This window comes from Panulirus ornatus, chromosome 18 (assembly GCF_036320965.1).
Source record: "Panulirus ornatus isolate Po-2019 chromosome 18, ASM3632096v1, whole genome shotgun sequence".
NCBI classification, from domain to species: domain Eukaryota; kingdom Metazoa; phylum Arthropoda; class Malacostraca; order Decapoda; family Palinuridae; genus Panulirus; species Panulirus ornatus.
The window spans coordinates 9,439,654-9,457,290 of record NC_092241.1 but is presented as its reverse complement, the minus strand read 5'-3'; the positions used below and the strand labels follow the sequence as shown (position 1 = coordinate 9,457,290).

Here is a 17,637-nt window from a genome sequence, read left to right as displayed (position 1 = left end):
TATTTTTTTATATGTATCATTAATCAGAGTTCCTTTTTAAGTAAGAATTATTTAGATTCTTGGTTTTGCACTTGCAGGTGACAGGAGATGCTGTATACCTCTACAGGGCTGCTCAGTTTGGCCGTTGGTGTCAGGAGTATGGAACACACGGTTGTCGCACACCAGACAGACCACTGTCTTTATTTGAAGGTTTAGCAGGTAATATTCACTTCCTGGTTGACCTTACAAGGCCAGATGAGGCAAAGTTTCCAGCTTTTTTGTTAGATTGAATAGAAACAAAGCTTTTTTGTTTCATAAATGTTCTCTATTTCCCCAGTGAGGAGAGGTAGCATCAAGCATAGATGCATGATCTATAAAGGGAAATATCCTCACCTGGCTTCTTCCTCTAAACTAGTATTGATAAAGCCCATGATTCATAACAAAATACACATACATTTACATTATGTTGAGTGCATTGTAATGGGATCCTGCCTCCATTTGGTTACACTGTAAGTGAAAAGTCACCTATGTATCATTACCATTGGATGGAAAGGAATGCAGTCTCATCAAGGAATGTTTTGCTCCAAAGGAGGCCATCATTTCCGTGCTTATGATTGGAGTGCAGCCTCAGAGCTGCAGCTGCACCATGAAAGGAGTTCTTGGATTGTATGATCAATTATAGTGAGTTGTATTATCAGATTGCCTGCATGATTACACCTCAAGTGAGGAAAAGCTTTTGGTTGGCCCATATCATCATCATCAGTAGATGGAAAAGAGTAGTGTTGATGAGGACCTTCTCACTCCATAGGAGTCGATGATTTACCTGATCCTAGGTGGAGTGTAGCCTCAGAACTGTAGGAGTCCTGTTGTAAAGTGAAATTTCTGACCTGCAAAATAAGGTATCTGCCATTATGCGTCAGATACTTAGTTTTTAAGTGCAAGATAAAGTACCACCAATTCATTCTTGTTGCATTCTTAAGTGGACAGTATCATTGGATCATGAACACATTTACTGTCATAATTATTGCTAAATATAGTTATGCCCGCTTACAGTGTGTGTTCAGTTATGATACTTGTGTACTTTAAGTGCAGTGGACCAATGCACTTAATACCACCAACTCAGTTATTACTAAGTTACTACCTTTTGGTTTCTTGCAAAAATTATGTTATGGAGTTAAAACTGTAATAAATACATTTCAAGAGAGGTTGGTTGCACCTGTTTTCTGGTGTAGTTACAAGGACATGCCTCATCAACTAACCACTCTTTCTCAGAAATCTTTACCTTATAACCTTATATGTCATTAAGTTTGCATGAAATATACTCATAATCAGTGTTTTGAAAACTGTAAGATTAGGCTTGATAAAAGGAAAAAGAAAGAAGGGATTAGGTTATGATAATTATAACACAGGATGATGGTGGCCAGTGTTTGGCTCTTTCTGACAAGTGTGAGTCTAGATCCTTTCCCAGTTGCTTAAGTCACTTAAAAGCCACCAATAGAGTGTATGTTATGAACAGATAGGTCTCACACAAAAATTTGACAACATTGCACTGAAATAACCAGTATTTAGAATACTTGCTGAACTCAGTGTGATGCTTATCTCTGCCAGAAAATGAAACTTATTGGGCATTGTACACTCCCTATGTTCAGCCAGTAGGATTGCACACTTGTTTTGTTGTTACTTATTTCGCAGGTTGGAAATTATGCTTGACATTGCAAAAGGGGTCTTGGGGCTTTTCAACAAAGTTGTATTGTTGTCAGCATATGGGAAAGAGTAGTTTCGTTAAGGATATTCTTAACCTGCAGATGTGTGGAGTGGTCTTGAAACTTTAGGAGTGCTAAAAATAGGTCTTAGGGTTGCTATCTATGTATATCTCTGAAGCCAGTTTTAGTTGGAACTCCCACAAAGGGATGGCCATGGCAGTCTCCATAACTAAAGAACTCCAGTGCCACTTCTTAACCTTAAGTGCCTCATCCTTAACAGGCTACTGGCAGAGGGCAAGTCGAGTGCAATATTTTCAGAGGCTTCTGTCTAAGGTTCCTAATGACAACTAGATCTTTTATCTAATACTCCTACTTACTGCTTCTACCAAGTGTTTCTATCTCCCTAAATTTTCCTACATCCTACGTCTATCTACTGCTCCTACAAATTTGCCAAAAGGCGGGGCTAGTGCATAGTGCTTGCTGCTGGAAAATATAGCTATGAAAAATAAGCTGTATGAGTTAAGCGCTGTCAAGTGATACATAGGACAAGGAGAGATTGTTTATTTGTGGATAGAATGCCAGTAGTCCACATGTTAGTGTCGGAAAGAAAAGACAGCTACCTGGATCAGAGGAGTGCAACTTGACAACCATGAAAGTGCTGGCACACCTCACAGATGTTACTAACCCTCCTGATACCCAGGTGGGTAATACTGGTAATATACCTCCCTGGTCATTGGCTGCCTACCAACTACTACCTAACTCTGGGGTTGCATAACATTACTTATCCTTACTCATAAGGTATATACATGTATATGTGTATTCTTTTAATCATTATATTTGCCCAAGGATCCCTTCTCCAAGGGTTCTTGAAGCTTCAAGGCTGCATTACAAATAGTAGCAGGGAAAAGATATACTACTTTGGAATAAATGGAAGTTCCTCAACAAGACTGTGCTCCTTCCCATCAATTGACAATGATATGGCCTCACTGAAGGTGATTTTTTTGCTTGCAGTAAGCCACTTGTGTGCAGAATCCATAAAAAAAGATTTATATGTCTATGTATATATAAATGTTTTCTGAACTCTTGTCAATCATTTTTGGGTAAATTATTCAGTACATTAGTGTTACGGAAGTAGATAATCATAAAATAATTTTTTTGTGTAATATGTAATAGTTTACCTTTTCTCATGTTATTTATAGCAATGATAGCATTTTATTTTTAGGTATCTAGATGTATATACTAGTATTTAGTGAACTACACACACACACTCACACACATATATATATTATATATATCTGTGTATTGATATGTCAGCTTATATTACAGTACTAGTTAACTGTAATAACTAGCAAAAGACTCAGCACTCAGCTTTGATTTTAACAAAGATTTTGTTTTAAGATAAGTTCTTCGTTGCATGATAGAATAAAATGGATGCTGTCATTTTCATTCGAGATATATACTAAATTGAATTAAGAGTGGTTATGTATTTTTTTTTTTATGGACAAAGATCCAAAATTGTGTTGATTAGTTGGCAAAATTGAATGGTGATATTTTCTTTGAAACCTGACAAGGAAAAATAAGCTTATTTTGGTCAAGGAAGGTCATGAAGTTTATTACATGATAAGCTTGTGTATTACGTTCTCATTCTTGGAATAAAACTTTAATAATTTTTGACTATTGTTTGTATATTCAGTGGTAATATCTGTCTGTGCTTTTTCTTTATCCAAATTGGATGGCATTGTATTTGGCAAGATAGTATAGGACATTAACAAGCTCCTTTGGTTTAATGTAATCATCCTATTAAAACTTTTTTAACTGCTTCCTTCTCTTGTAGCATTGTATTGTATAATATATCTCTAGGGTTAGGCTTTGATTTCAAGACCGTATGTGACAAGTATTAATCAGGAGAAAGTGTATCTTAGGGTTGATAAATATGCTTTGTGGAAGGTGTTATGAAGGTATGGTATAGAAGGAAAGCATTTTCCTTTTCTTTCATAATTGTCCGCCGTTTCCTTCGTTTCTGAGGTTGTGCCAGGAACAGATGAAGAAAGGCCGCATTTCGCATGCATTCTCTTGCTGTCTTATGGAGTGCACTGAAACCATTGCAGTGCACTAACATAAGCAATTAGGAGTTGTGATAAAGAGAGTTAAGTATCTGTATGCATGTGTTAATAGGAAGAGAGGAGGATGAGTGGTTCTAAGTGGAAGGTAGGTCTGCAGCAGGTGTGTGTGATGTCACCCTGGCTGTACAGTCTATAGTTGGGGTGGTGAGGAAGGTGAATGCGATGGTTTTGGAGAGAGGGTTAGGTCTGTAGTCTTTTGTGAGAGTTAAGGGGCTTGGAGGTGAGTTATTTGTTGTTTGCTGATGACATGGTCCTTGTGGCAGATGATGTATGCAAGAAACTTCAGAAGCTTGTTACAAGTATTAGAGTGTTTATCAAGACGAAATGAATCGGTCGGAAAACCACAGAAAGGTTTGTGGGGCTTGGCTGTGAATGGCTTTGGTGCATTATAGGTGATGGCTAGAGAATGGATGTGTGCAAATGAGGCCACTCTTCAAATGTTCCTGTTCCTTGGTTTATGGGAAATTTTGAATAAGTGTAGGAGCTAATTGAGATGGTTACAGAGCAGCAAAAACTTATAATGTTCATACAAAGTGAAATGAAAAGGTAAACAATATTGTATCAATCTAGAAATACAGCATAATGTACTTCACACACTTATGATGATGAAGTTAATGAAACATTTGAAAGTACGGTAAAGAAAACGATCCCTTAGTGATAAAGGAGTAGATCTATTAGACAAATGAGTTTTCTAACAAAGCAAAATTTGCTTTAATAAATCAATACAAAGAAATACGGGAGATGTGACATCATCATGAGAACAATTTATAGTCAGTGGATGACGGGAACATCATACAGCAGCACAGCGATATCAGATATACTCGGCTGAAACACTGCCTCTCTATGAAAAGAAAATATCCTAACCACCACAAAGTCGTTACTGAGGAAATTGATTTCACATGCCTGCAAGAATGCCTTCACACCAGGTAAACCTACTGGTACGTTCCCTAGTAAATTATATAACCCTAAATCGACCAATACTTGTTCAGCGCATGTTAAAGTCACTCACGAATGTACCTGTCGCCTTCCAAAAGCCTGGCGGATTCCAGTACCACAGGTATCGTGTGTACTAAATGCTTGGGCACACTACAACCTCCAGAGCACAGATGTACTTATATTTATATGCATTGAACCTGTTGTTGTCGTAAAGGAATGTAAAATGAACGACACAAGCTTTTGGGTGACCTCTTTGATAACACAAAGAAGTTGACACCCCTAGATGCATATGATGTTCATAGCATCAGTAAAAATTAGCTAACACATGTATGGATGGATCCCATATAGGTTTAGAGGCTTTAGCATACATAACTCAATATTCTGGCATTGTTGTTATGTTTATTTACCAATATTGGTTTCAGTATTTTAGAGATAATACTCACCTATTACCGAACTGGATAGAAGATTAACAGTGGAACGAAAGCAAAGATACCTATTTAGAGAGTTCATCATAGACAGGCACATAGATTATAGTGGCGAGAAATGTATAAACAGTCAACTGCTGATTTTCCAGTTGTATGGGATAAGACGCCTCTGGGAGTTGACAGCGAGTATTCCAGATGTGGTTCTTGTTAGGAAAAGGTCCTCGCGCGGCCGTAGGGTTGTTAATTATTCAGAATACACTTCGTGGCATTTCAGACGGTAAATCTATTCAGTAGACCATATTGTTTTCCTGTTCGAGTGGCCAGGAGTGTGAGGTATAAACAACTTCGCTAAGCGCGAGTCGTATTATAAGAAAACTCAAAATTTTGACATGGGACTCTCATGCTTGACTCGGATATTTATACGAGTTACAGTGAACCAAATGGACGTAATTTCCACGGATGCAGAACATGGTATTGCCAGCAGTGAGGGTAAAGATGATCCTGCTCTGTAGTTGTGGAGGGGGGGGGGGCTGTTCTCTGTTTAATCTACCATTTTGCATCTTGGGTATGTTCGGATGTTGCTAAATTCGCATAAGCACAATTTGTTTGATAGTTGTAATTCAGGCATAACAGATGTTTGTTCTGTCACCGAGAATTCTGAGGAGTTAGATTATCTTTCAGAGTATTTTTGTTAAGAGATTTGCTGGACATGATAGTAACTGCATCAAATCGGTATTATGGTTTTATGGAGGAAACATTCAACACTCCAAGCGGCTGCCGTAATTTCACACATACCTGGCGTAGTGAAACCAGGGCAGATGGAATGATCAGGGAAAACTACAGAGAGGTTTGTGGGGCTTGGCTCTGGATAGGTCTCTCTAATTTCGGTATATTATACGGGACAGTTAGATGAAGAGTAGATGTGAGCAAATGATATTTTTCGTCTGTTCGTGGCGCTGCCCCGCTACGTCTGGGGATCATGTTTTTCTGAAAAACCTGAAAAGTGTGTACAGGAAAAAGTGATCAAAACATTTGCTTCCATGGAAGGTCCCAACGCAATTGTGAGGATACGGAACAATAACACTTGTCTTCTGTCATCATGGGATGTGGAGTTAAAGGATGAATAAAACTAATGCAGCATGAAGGCATAATGTATACGAATGACACGAGCCATATGTGTGAAGACCTCCAGCCAACCATATGTGTGAAGATCTCCAGGCATATAGGAGTATAACACAATATAATACTGACACAAAGATTGAAACAGCTTCTGGTATGTGGACTCCTGATCTCCATCTCATTGAAGCGAACTCTAGATAACTTCTCTGGTGTTCAAGATGGCGTACACGCTGCAGGCTCTGAGTGAGAGCTGGTGATGGATTCAACCACGAAGAACTCAAGTCTCAGCAGTCCATTCCAAGCGCTTCTAGACGGAGTCGTAGACACAATACAGTCTGTAAAACTCATTAAGCTTCACCATGTCCGGATCCCATCTGCCTCCGTAGTCAACTCGTCCATCAATTCAGGCAGGAGTCTCCTCTGGCAGGTTTATCGCGACACTGGCCTGTTGGTTGGTTCGTAATTTGGGCTGTAATTGCTCGTTGCCATGTGCAGAGAACGCAGGTAATTTTCTTTCCATGGATTCTTTAAAGGACTGGAAAGTTGAGCATAACTGGATGCTGGCACCAGCCACCACCTGATCCACACCAGAGGACTAGATGCTTCTCTACCCGGGCGGATGTCTGGGAAGACCGAGCAAGGTATTATTGCAGATTCATCGTAGGCTTGTACAGAGCTGCGGGAGGAATTTTTAGGGAGTATGTAGAGATCGTTGGTGATCCCGGGATTTGTAGCTCCCTGAAAAGGAAGGAAAAAGTGATTTACGTGTATGGTTTTGTTCATGGTCACTGATGGGAGGGACTTAGAGAAAGGAGCGGTATCGTCGGTGGACATACCCTGCTCCGTGGTCTGGACTCTGTTCCAGTAGTGTTAGATGCCTCTGTGGAATCTAGAAGCAGCTGAAAAGTGTGTGTGTGGCGTGATTCGCTGCGAGGTGGAGGTGTGGTAGTAACACTACACATTATCTTAGCGAGCTCTGCGGCTGGATCGGTTACCAGGGAGGACTGGAAGACCGTCTTAAAATGAGTAGAGATATACAGGAGGCACGAGTGGAGAGGTGAGTGGTCTTGTTGCGTATGACCTTTTGCTTGCCTCGTGACCCTCTCAAAAAACGAATCTTTACTCCATGTCAGGGACTCAAGATTGATTCCTTCCAAACTAGTAATACAAATGTCGTGAAAGTACAGTGAGGAGACGGTCTATTGGTCGTACCTGACTGAGCAGCAGCAAGATGCGGGTGGCTCTGTATTCCTAGTGTGTGTAATATAGTGGTCAATGTTTTGGCACACGCCAATAATTCCTCTCTGGTGAAGAGAAGGTCTTGTCACTGGTATTTGGAGAGGGCACTAGTGAGGTTCATGGAGACGGTAGTAGCTGGTGTGATATTCTAACGAACAGAACGGGGAAGATCTTTGTTTATTATTTTTGATTTATTTTTTTTTTTTTTTTTTTTGCCCGCACACATTTAGGGCAGTTGCTTTTGACTCATCATTCGGAGCAGCTGGACTTACCGCCAAAGGTCACCACCTGACTGAATCCTGGCGCTTCGTGTTGTTGCCGGGCAGTGCTGTGAAACGTGATAAGAACTGTGTTAAGGACAGGTAACCGCCGTAGAATATAGACCTCCTTAGATATATCTGACGTGATTTTGGATGCTATTTGGCGGTCGACAGTGTTGTTAGGTGGTGTGCAGTCCTAGCCATATTACTATGTTGCCTGGGAGGTGAGGGAGAGTCCCCCCACTAACTGTATGGATAGGTTTCCTCCAAGGAAGTACTTTACCATCGGTGTTTCTCGAGTATGTCTCTACTGTACCGGGCTACATCATCCCCAGTTACATAAATACAACGGGGATCGCAGTGTGTCGTAACAGCTGCAATATGTAGTGAAATATATTATAAAGGCTCGTTTACTTTATTACACATGTATGTGTAAAAAAGATTTTCGTTTTCCTTCATGGTCAATGGATAATGGGTAATAACAATAGAATGCTGGCAGGATTTGATTCTGTCGCGTGCATCAAGCGGATTCGAAAATGTGCCGTTGAATTAAAAAAAGAAGTTCAGAAGCGTTGGTCTAGTGTTACAGGCATTACCTTGGCCATCACTGAAGTAGTGGATTTTGCGAAGACTTCGATATTCTGATTCTGGGGTTTTTCATCAAGGAGGAGAAGCCCCGGAAACTACAAATTTCCTAACCAACGACTGTAATTTAACTGTTTGGAGGCTTGTTGGTTGATGCTAGTACGTGTATTGTAATGTAGATTAGCACACGGATCAGATGTTACTTGTAGTCGAAGACAGTAGCAGGTGAACTTAAGAGGCCATTGTAGTGCATTGGATTATTCCTTGAGAACATTTAGCCCAAGTAGCGCCTCAGAGGAGGTACCAGTTCATGTCTGCAGTCTTTGCTGACCCCTGCCATGCGCGTGCAGACTCGGTCACTGTTGATATTATACAAAAACTAAACTTTCATTAATACCAAGGACTTGTTTATAATCATTGGGCACCTGTGAACAGGGCCTCTTAAGAGGAATTCTATCTGGGGGTACAAAGTTTCTTTCGGGTCCCCCCTTCCCTTCTCCATTAGTCGTCCTATTTTTATCCTCTACGGTTTTATTATGTCATAAGCTCAGGCCAAAAAGTTATGGATAATGACAGAGGGCTGGAATGGAGCCTCCGCTCTGTTGATTTTCTGAAATCCCAGGAAATTCCCGGCCCTCTTTTGACCCCTTGCACCCCCTCTAAGAGGCCTTGTGTGAAACTAGATATTTCGCAAGGCTCCGACAGGCTTGGCAACTATTAGGGTTTATGGTCTTTCGTGATTTCGATTCTGAGTTGCCCTCTCTTTGGGTTGCTTATTGCAAGCACTTTAACTCACGGGGAGAAGAGCGGCAGCAAGGGTGCGGGAAGCTAAGTGACCATGAGGGTTGATGGCTCAAGCTGACTGACTGCAGCAGGGATAGAGTTGCGCTCTACCATGTTTCCTCTCAGACTGACGGTTGCTAGGATAGTTGCGCTCCGCCAACCACGGAACTGATTAATCCTTATAGTGAATTTAATTAATCACGGAACTGATTAATCATATAGGACAATGAATAGAACAAAGTGAAAGGGAATATGGTAATGTGAAGAGCACATAGTTTATGATTGTGATCAAGAAGCTTGGGGCTCCATTAGTGTAAACCATCTTATTCGTACAAAAAGAGGTGCGTTCGTGTAATCTACATATCACTGAACAGGAACATTAAAACTCATATTACAGCTGAATTTTATTCTCCCTTCAGGAGTTTTGTATTATAAAGAATATAAAATACTACATCTTTGGATGTGATGAAAATCACAAATAGAACATGAAATAAATATATAGATAATATCACAATAAATTTGGTACACTTTAGAAAAGTAAGACAAAAGAGAAAAATGTGGCATGGTGTCAGGGCGAGCCTGATGCAGCAGCAGACATCATCAGTTACTTCTTACATTAGTTAGACCTACCTATGGGGCGAGCCAAACTTCCTATAAAACAGTATCAACCATACTTAACGTAGGAGTTTATGGCACGTAACCTTGCACGTACTGAATGATACGGCCTTCACACATTTCTATGAAACCTAAGCAATTCCTTATCCATGATGGAATTTGTTTAAAACAAGTCCCGTGGATAAGTTCTCATGACCCTTCCTGGTTGTTCATGATCTGGATGACTGAGCTCACCTCTCCATCAACACAATGAACAAATGTCAATAAACTTTACAGAATTACTGAACAATATTAACATGAAATTTAAAAATCAATAGTTTTAAGTTTGAAGTCACTGTATAGTAATAATCCACCCCCCCCCCCCCATATAAAGAAATAAAATATGCTTTGTGAAGTGAGCAGTTGAAGTATTCTGCAGGGTCGTGAGGTAACTGATGATTAAGAGGATGCTATCAAGCTATTCTGTATAAAACATATAAAATGGATTCATTTCTTTCTTACTCCTTAATACCCTCACAACTATAACACATCTTTAACAAATGTTGACTACATGAGATCAGGTCAGTGTGGCAGGGCAGGCACTGCTATGAAGCTGATGGCCGCCGGTGCCAAGGTCGACACCTTGGGTGCGACAGGAACGCCAATCCGTCTTCGGGTGTGCCGCTTTATGTGCTTGGCGAGGTGGTCAGACCGAACGAACTTGGTGTTGCAAGAGGTACATTCGAACTTCTTTTCTCCCGTGTGCGTCCTCCTGTGACGCGACAGCTCGTCTGATCTGGCGAAGCGTCTCTCACAACCTTGCCAAAGACATTGGTAAGGTTTTTCACCAGTGTGTGATCTCATATGAGATTTCAGGTGAGATAATTTGTAATAACTTTTATCACAGCCTTCAAATATGCACTTGAATCCTTTTTTTCTGAATTCCTGCGGAGTCTGTAGTGGTGGCGCAGACACCAATATTGGAGGAAGGACCTGGGAGACTGCACCACCAGTGCCCCCTGTCGTAACAATGAAGTGAGTAATTCCACCATTAGAGGCAGGGATCACTGCCGAGGACCCATTCACTGGTGCTAGGATCACTGAGGTACCAGAACTGACTGGAATCACAGACGGCATCTTTGGTGCAATGGCCACAGGCTTATTGCTAACTTGTGGTGCTTTAGAAACCGGGACATTTTTTGGCGTAGCTTCGGCAGGAAGCGACTGGTGAACAGGTACAGTAAGAGGCTTATTACTAACAGAAGAAGGGGTCCCGTTGGCATCACGATCTGTGTCCTTCGAATGCACAAAGATCATTTCCTGAGCAGTGTTGGTGCTCCGGGGTGGGATGGAGTGGTGATTGTTGTTGAAATTTGTAATTTGAGGTGAAGTGTGTTCCTCACTTTCGTAGTTAAACTTACAGTCATCTTCCTTCATAACGTAATCATAATTATCGTACATTTTACGCTCTGCTAACGTGCGTGGTCTCTCGGTAGTCTTCTGCTGTCTGTCTGCCTTCACGATAACGGAGACAGGAACAGCAGAGAGCGAGGCTGGAGTCGACGCCCTAGAGCTGTACATAGAGAGAGCAGGACTGGGTGATCGTGGGGGCGTGCACGGTGTGTGTGGCGGTGTTTGGTTCATTATAATCTGAAACAAGACGAAAAAACGTATTTAATGTGACTGCAAATGTTAATCAGTCTGTTAAAAAAAGATATTATAATTCTGATGACATGAGCAATACTACTTGTTTTTGATGTGATTGCATCATATGACATGTGATCATTCAAAATGTCATGAATAACACAGGACATAATTTACCTTAGCACATTCTGCATCTCTTAAGATTTTCTTCTTGCCCAACATGAGAGGATCACACGTCTCTTCCACGTCAGACTCCAGTGGATGACGAGGAGAGATGCCTCCTTGGGAAGCTGGTGGTGACGGTGGCAAATCCAAAGTGGAACTGGTATATTCCTGGGTGTTCCATCTCATCTCATGTTGTGAGAAAGATAGTAAAGTCTGAACCACCTCCAGGTCTTCAGCATCTGTCTGGCTACAGTTGTTCCCCAGGATGGAAGGTTTATAATCTCCCAACCCTGTGCTTCTGTAGTCTTCCAGACCAGCTTGTCTCAGATCCTCCCGACTTCTGTGTCTATAGTCCTCTGCGCCTAGGCGTGTGTGCTCTTCTAGAGGGGTGTGAGTGTAGCTTTCTGGGCGGACATGTCTGTGGTAGTCTCTGCTTCGCTGTCTGTAATCTTCTTGATCTGGGTATCTGTAATCTTCTGAGTTTGTGTGTCTGTATTCTGTGTTCAGCTGTTGATAGTCTATGCCCGTTGGTCGTAAGTATTCTGGCTGCAAATAATGAAAAGATTACAATTAATTTACTTGAACAAACATGACCTAAATTCCTACCAACTGGGTAATTTAAGAGAAAATAACCCATTAAAGAAACTAACAATTAACTACATGAAAAATTACCACTAACCATTAGCTTCAAAACGATAATTTCTATTAAGTTTTCTTTCCCCCCCCCCCACACACATATATATATATATATATATATATATATATATATATATATATATATATATATATATATATATATATATAATTGCCCCTTGACAACTATTAATGAGTCCTAGGGTTTATTTTCGAAGTAACTGCAGTTCCTAGGTTGCGCTACCTTCAGTAGCATGGAAATAAGACTGCTTTGGAGTGAAAAGTTTCAGAATGATAATACTGCCACTGATACAACCTCGCTAAATGCAAGTTTTCACTTGCATTGTAACCATCAGCGGAAGCCGGTAACTCACTCTATACACATACCATGTGGGAATGAAGTACAATGCTAAAATATATATATATATATATATATACCATAATGTACATGTATTGCCGGTAGTGGTTTTCATCAGTAGAAATGACATAATTCCATTTCATATTTGCAACTCCACTGAGTATATGATTTACGTTCCTAGATATGAAAGTGTCCCCTTAAATACTTCTACGAAACACATCAGCATGTCGCATTGCACGTAAAAAGTGTCATGGGTAACAGTTATGTATCAGTGCCTGGCCAGACTGTGCCCAACACAGTTCCCAGATTAAAGTGGAGCTGGTGGTGGTGGTGGTGGTGATGACGGCAGCGGCCGAGACCCTACCAGACGGCACGGCGCCTGCTCGAGCCTCTGGCTCCCTCACCTCAATTATGTTGCTCAGCAACTCTTCTCTCCTCGGTTTTCTAACTCTTCCAAGTAACGTACGAGCTCTTCCGTTTGTACTTAATATGAAAAATGTAAGACTTTAATAATGCGTGAATAAATTAACACGTCTATACCGGATTCTTTGAGCTGTGACGTCACAGGTTATCACGTGATCAACATGTGAAAGGCCCGTGAGCAGGTCGACACAACCCGCTCCGTCATCCATGACGTCACTCGCCTAAATTCACCACACGAATACCACTTCATATGTACGTATATAGCCTTAATAACTTCACACTGATTTTATTTTAAATCTAAGACGTAATGAATTTCCATCTCGTGACAAAATGTTTATGTTGAACTGTAACTTTGCAAGCGGAGCGGTAATGCCTTCACCTGGCCCTTTGTTTGGCGGGAAAAGCGTCACGACGCGACGGCCAACCAAATGTAAAATGAAACAGTTATGCATATCTACGAGGTTCTCTCACACTCACATATTAATGTACGAGCTTTCCTCTTCATATACAAATGGAATAGCGACGTGCAGCGAGTACAATCAAATATAAAAGCTATACAAGTAACTGCAGATTATCAGAGTAACTTTCAACTGGCACAATCAATACTTGTTTTAATAATTGAATATCTACATCTACTTCTTATGTATAAATTCGCAGAAGACACTCGTACGACCATTTAAGTTAATACCATATACTAAAGACACTAATGATATTCTTCACATCTACTTATAGGTCCTTCCACTTAATACATATTAAACAAATTCTTATTCATGAGCATAAGATGACGTACCACAGCAAGTACAAAAATAAAACAAGACAAACTCAAGTAACCAGTTCCCGCAGACCTCACGATTCCTACAAGACTAATTAACAAGAAACGAATATATCAGAATGTGATACGCTGAGAAATACCAGATACCCGTCATTATAGCTATTGAAAGCCACCATCTATCGACACTTAATGCACTCCAAATTGGCTATTATATTATGGAATATGATGCTTCAAAATGACTTTCTTCCGATGCATCACAGTAATATCAACATATATATTTCTTTCTTTCATACTATTCGCCATTTCCCGCGTTAACTTGGAAGTCTTTCAACATATGAACCACTAAACTAACTCTGAAAATTGTTTCACTAAATTTAACATTTCCTGTTTCCTTATCACTTTACACCGAACATCACTGGCATCTGACACATGTATCACTCCCCCACACCACTTTCAACATCAAAACACTTGAAACTTCGCAAACTTGTCAAATATTCACTTCAAATTTCTACACTTCACTACCTGAAGTAACATATATTTCATGAATTCACTGCGTCAAACCATAATAATAACATTTAATACATTAATCAGCAGAGGTGTTCACAACCATCGTATTACCTTTTGGACCCTGTTTGGTGACAGAGGTAGCGAGTGCTTGAACATAATCTGTTTCTTCATGGTGATCAAATGTATAATCTAAAACCTGCTGTATCCCATTGGGGGAACTAAGACAAAGTTCTACACATCCACTGCTCATGTCCAGCAAATCACAAGTAAAGAGTGCGAGTACAGTTCACACGCGTTCAATCCTCCTCTCTCTCCCACAGCCCATGAGCTGCCGCACTTCGCCACATGCTTTAACTTCCCGATTTTTCTCCCCTTTGGCCGGTATCTAATAAAACAAACCTCGTTTACCCATCCCAAGATATTGAGTTAATGTAACGTGTTATACCTCTGAAATAAAGAAGAGGAATTGCATTTTTAAACGTAGTGGAAATAGGATATACGAAACCCTTCCAGCTGCAATGGTGGAGGAGAGGTAACGAAAAGGGCGGGTGTTGATGCGGACCAATCAGCGGTGTGGGCGCGGTGACACCAGCCAATGGGAGGCATTCGAGGTTGGTGTCCACGTGATCAGTGCGTGGTGGGCGTCCTCTCCCTCTCCGGTGATCACGTGAACACATAGTGTTGCCCGCCACAGCCTCCTGCACCGCCCTACTCACTAGGGTTCGTATTTTCTAACTATATTCGTCGTCTTTTACGAACGGGTAACCTTCGCTGTTTATCCGAGGTGACTGAGGACAAAATGGTGAGACAAATGAACACTGAAAAAAGTTTCTGGACTTCTGTAATCATGAATTATTGGTAGAATCATAGACTATACTCACAAACAAGATAAACAGCACATAGGAATAATGATCTCTGGTTCCAATGGTATCGTTCAGAGCGTGCGTGAATCTGAGTCATGGTAGTGCAGGGCGTGAGCGGCAGGGGATACCAAGGTACACTATTTTGGTATTACAATTGATATTACTTTCATAAAAGTGGCTTAGGTATTGCATCATTTACATATATCAGTATTTCACTGTTATCGTGCGACTTGTAACTCCACACTTATTTCTGTGGAGGAAATGCCTGAATTAATCCCGGCTTTTGATGCCAGGCACCACTGAAAAAGCGGATCTTAGTAATTGAAAGACTTTTCCACTTAAAAAATGATTTTTTTTTTTACAGAACTGTATATGCACGAGCTGTCAAAGTACTTTGGCCATCTGAACCTCTTGTTTACCTGTCTTGTGACGTTGGGAAAACCATCTTGGTCGAGCGTGCACAGCCCCTATCAAGTTACTCTCGTCCCGTACTTTGAAGTTAGTCACGGTTCCCGAGCGGACGACATCTAGTTCCGTGTACCAACAAACACACATTATACCTTCCAACACCAGTTGCAGTTCCCATGATTGTTTTTTGATGTATTTAATTGCTTTGTACGTCACTAGATATCAACCTGGTGAAATACACGATAGCGTAAATGCCTTTAATTAGCCATACAGTTAGTGGCGCTTCAGTTTAGTGGCTCCTATGTGACCACTAGTGGAGTTGCTCTAGTCAGCTTTGGTCAAACCACATGAGGAGCCAGCTACTTCACCGCAGGTGAGGCGCCTCAGTGTTCTCTTGTGTCTTGAGATCGCTTAGGCATGCATTAGGTAGTTCACGTGCCTATGTGTACAAGGTAGAGGTATATTATCCTCTGGCTACTGCTAACCGTTCAGAAAGAGGCGTGGTACCCCCTGGCCAATGATTCCGGTGCTGGAAGATGAGAGCTATCCCCCCCCCCCCCCGATACTGGTTTCTGCATAGGAGTGGTACCCTATGATTACTGGACCCCATATGGGAAGCGGTACACACTGACTACTGATTCCGGTACTGGAAGAGGAGTGGTCCACCGGGATACTGGTTCCCACTTGGTAGGTGCGGTACCCCTTGGCTAATGGTTCCTTAGAGGAGATGTGGTACCTTTGTCATCTTGGTCCCTTATGGAAGGTATGGTAGGTACCCTTTGGCTATTGCGTCTCATATGGGAGGTGTGGTACCCCTGGCTACCGGATCCCATACGATAGGAGGGATGGTGGTACACCCTGGCAACTGGTTCCCTTACGTTAGGAGGCGTAGCACCTCCCGGGCGGCTGGTTCCTATGCGGAAAGATTTGTGGTACCACTTAGCTACTGGTTCCCATGTGGGGCGTGTGGTACCCCCTGGCTAATCGTTCCTAGCACATGAAATGGAGAACCACTGACCAATGTTTCTTGTTATGGGAAACAAAGTTACACACTGGCCAGTGGCTATTAGTGTAGCAGGAAAGCTACATTATTGTAAATGAAGATACGTGAGAAAGTACAGTATATACGCGTGCTTCCCCACATTCTCGCGGGGTAGTTAGTATCGGAGAATCGTAGCCATCCTGACACCAGTCAAGGTGATGTATATCGCTGAAGAATAAATCATATTATGGAAAAGTCGATATTTGATTCAGCGTAAAAGAAATGATGAACGACGGATAAGATAGAAAATTATACGAAGGGCCTGTGATGAGTACCTACTTGGCTGTACCAGCGACGACATTTTACCATGATGGCAGGGGCAACGCGTATCGCTCACCGCGTGTTTGGCTTACTGTGGGCCGCCGCGCACCTCCCGTGAGTGTCGGTCCGTCGGAGGTTGATCTACGATCGACGTCAGCCGTTTGTCAAGTTTTAACGTTTCCGTTGATGTCCCTCGCGTTTCTTATTTCTGGTATCACATTATCTTTCCAACTTCTTCGCCTAACTATCGTGTATCCTTGTGTGATACCTTTTTAATATGTCTTGAGTATTGGTAACTCTCGAGCTGATAATCCTGTTATCTTCCGGTCAGCTAGGCTTTCATATTTATACCATTCGTTTTAATGTCCTGTAGTGGTGCCATGTATGAATTATAATTTACCTTTTTTTTTCTCTCTCCCACAGGCTATAGAGACAGAGACAAAGAGGAGCAATGGGTTAGCGGTGCTACTGGCAGCAGCTCTTCAGCTCAAGCTGTGTAGGCGACGTGCACTCCTCATGGCACCAAGGTATGTGGGTCACGGACAACCTTCCTGAAGCAGTCAGAGGTACTTGCATGCTCGCATTATCCTACTCCCTCTCCCCCTCCCGACCCCCGGCCCTCACCATACCCCCGTCCCTCACCCTCGCCCTGATCCCTTACTCCCCGGATCTGACCCTCCCCCAAACCACCCCCACCAGCACTAGGCCATTCCTTGTTACGCCGCGCCACTCTGATGGCAACAGCGACCAGGAATTTATGCGTCGCATTGATAAGTGTGTGTGTGTGTGTGTGTGTGGCGAAGAGAGAGATTTAC

General features: G+C 41.8%; 3 protein-coding genes across 11 annotated transcripts in view; 2 read left to right on the top strand and 1 right to left on the bottom strand.

Moving 5' to 3' along the window:
* LOC139754990 (lanC-like protein 2) overlaps positions 1–3,354 on the top strand; it is a 28,151-nt gene extending 24,797 nt beyond the window's left edge. For both annotated transcript variants that reach the window (XM_071672876.1, XM_071672875.1), the window contains one exon: positions 78–3,354. In XM_071672876.1, coding sequence (XP_071528977.1) covers positions 78–269 — 192 coding nt within the window. In that variant the 3' untranslated portion in view covers positions 270–3,354. The remainder of the gene's footprint in view (positions 1–77) is intronic.
* A 6,189-nt stretch (positions 3,355–9,543) lies between these two features.
* On the bottom strand, positions 9,544–14,840 carry LOC139754987 (uncharacterized). The gene is made up of 3 exons (XM_071672860.1): positions 14,360–14,840; positions 11,568–12,101; positions 9,544–11,396 (listed from the first exon to the last, which is right to left on the bottom strand). The coding sequence occupies exons 1-3, from the start codon at positions 14,417–14,419 to the stop codon at positions 10,329–10,331; spliced, it is 1,662 nt and encodes a 553-aa protein (XP_071528961.1). The 5' UTR covers positions 14,420–14,840; the 3' UTR covers positions 9,544–10,328.
* A 101-nt stretch (positions 14,841–14,941) lies between these two features.
* LOC139754988 (uncharacterized) overlaps positions 14,942–17,637 on the top strand; it is a 346,758-nt gene continuing 344,062 nt past the window's right edge. For 7 of the 8 annotated variants that reach the window (XM_071672870.1, XM_071672864.1, XM_071672869.1 and 4 more), the window contains exons 1-2: positions 14,942–14,968; positions 17,246–17,349. The gene's annotated coding sequence lies outside the window, so the exon portion shown is untranslated. Of the gene's footprint in view, positions 14,969–15,215; positions 15,244–17,245; positions 17,350–17,637 lie in introns of those variants that run through there. The other variant, XM_071672862.1, reaches the window with a different exon arrangement.

What these genes read in the sequence shown, in the direction of transcription:
- LOC139754987 (XM_071672860.1), bottom strand. Translation starts at nt 14,419, where the DNA reads ATGAAGAAACAGATTATGTTCAAGCACTCGCTACCTCTGTCACCAAAC. An exon ending in CACCAAACAGGGTCCAAAAG is followed by an intron (nt 12,102 to 14,359) that starts GTAATACGATGG and finishes CATTATTTGCAG; the next exon opens with CCAGAATACTTACGACCAAC. An exon ending in GAGATGCAGAATGTGCTAAG is followed by an intron (nt 11,397 to 11,567) that starts GTAAATTATGTC and finishes GTCTTGTTTCAG; the next exon opens with ATTATAATGAACCAAACACC.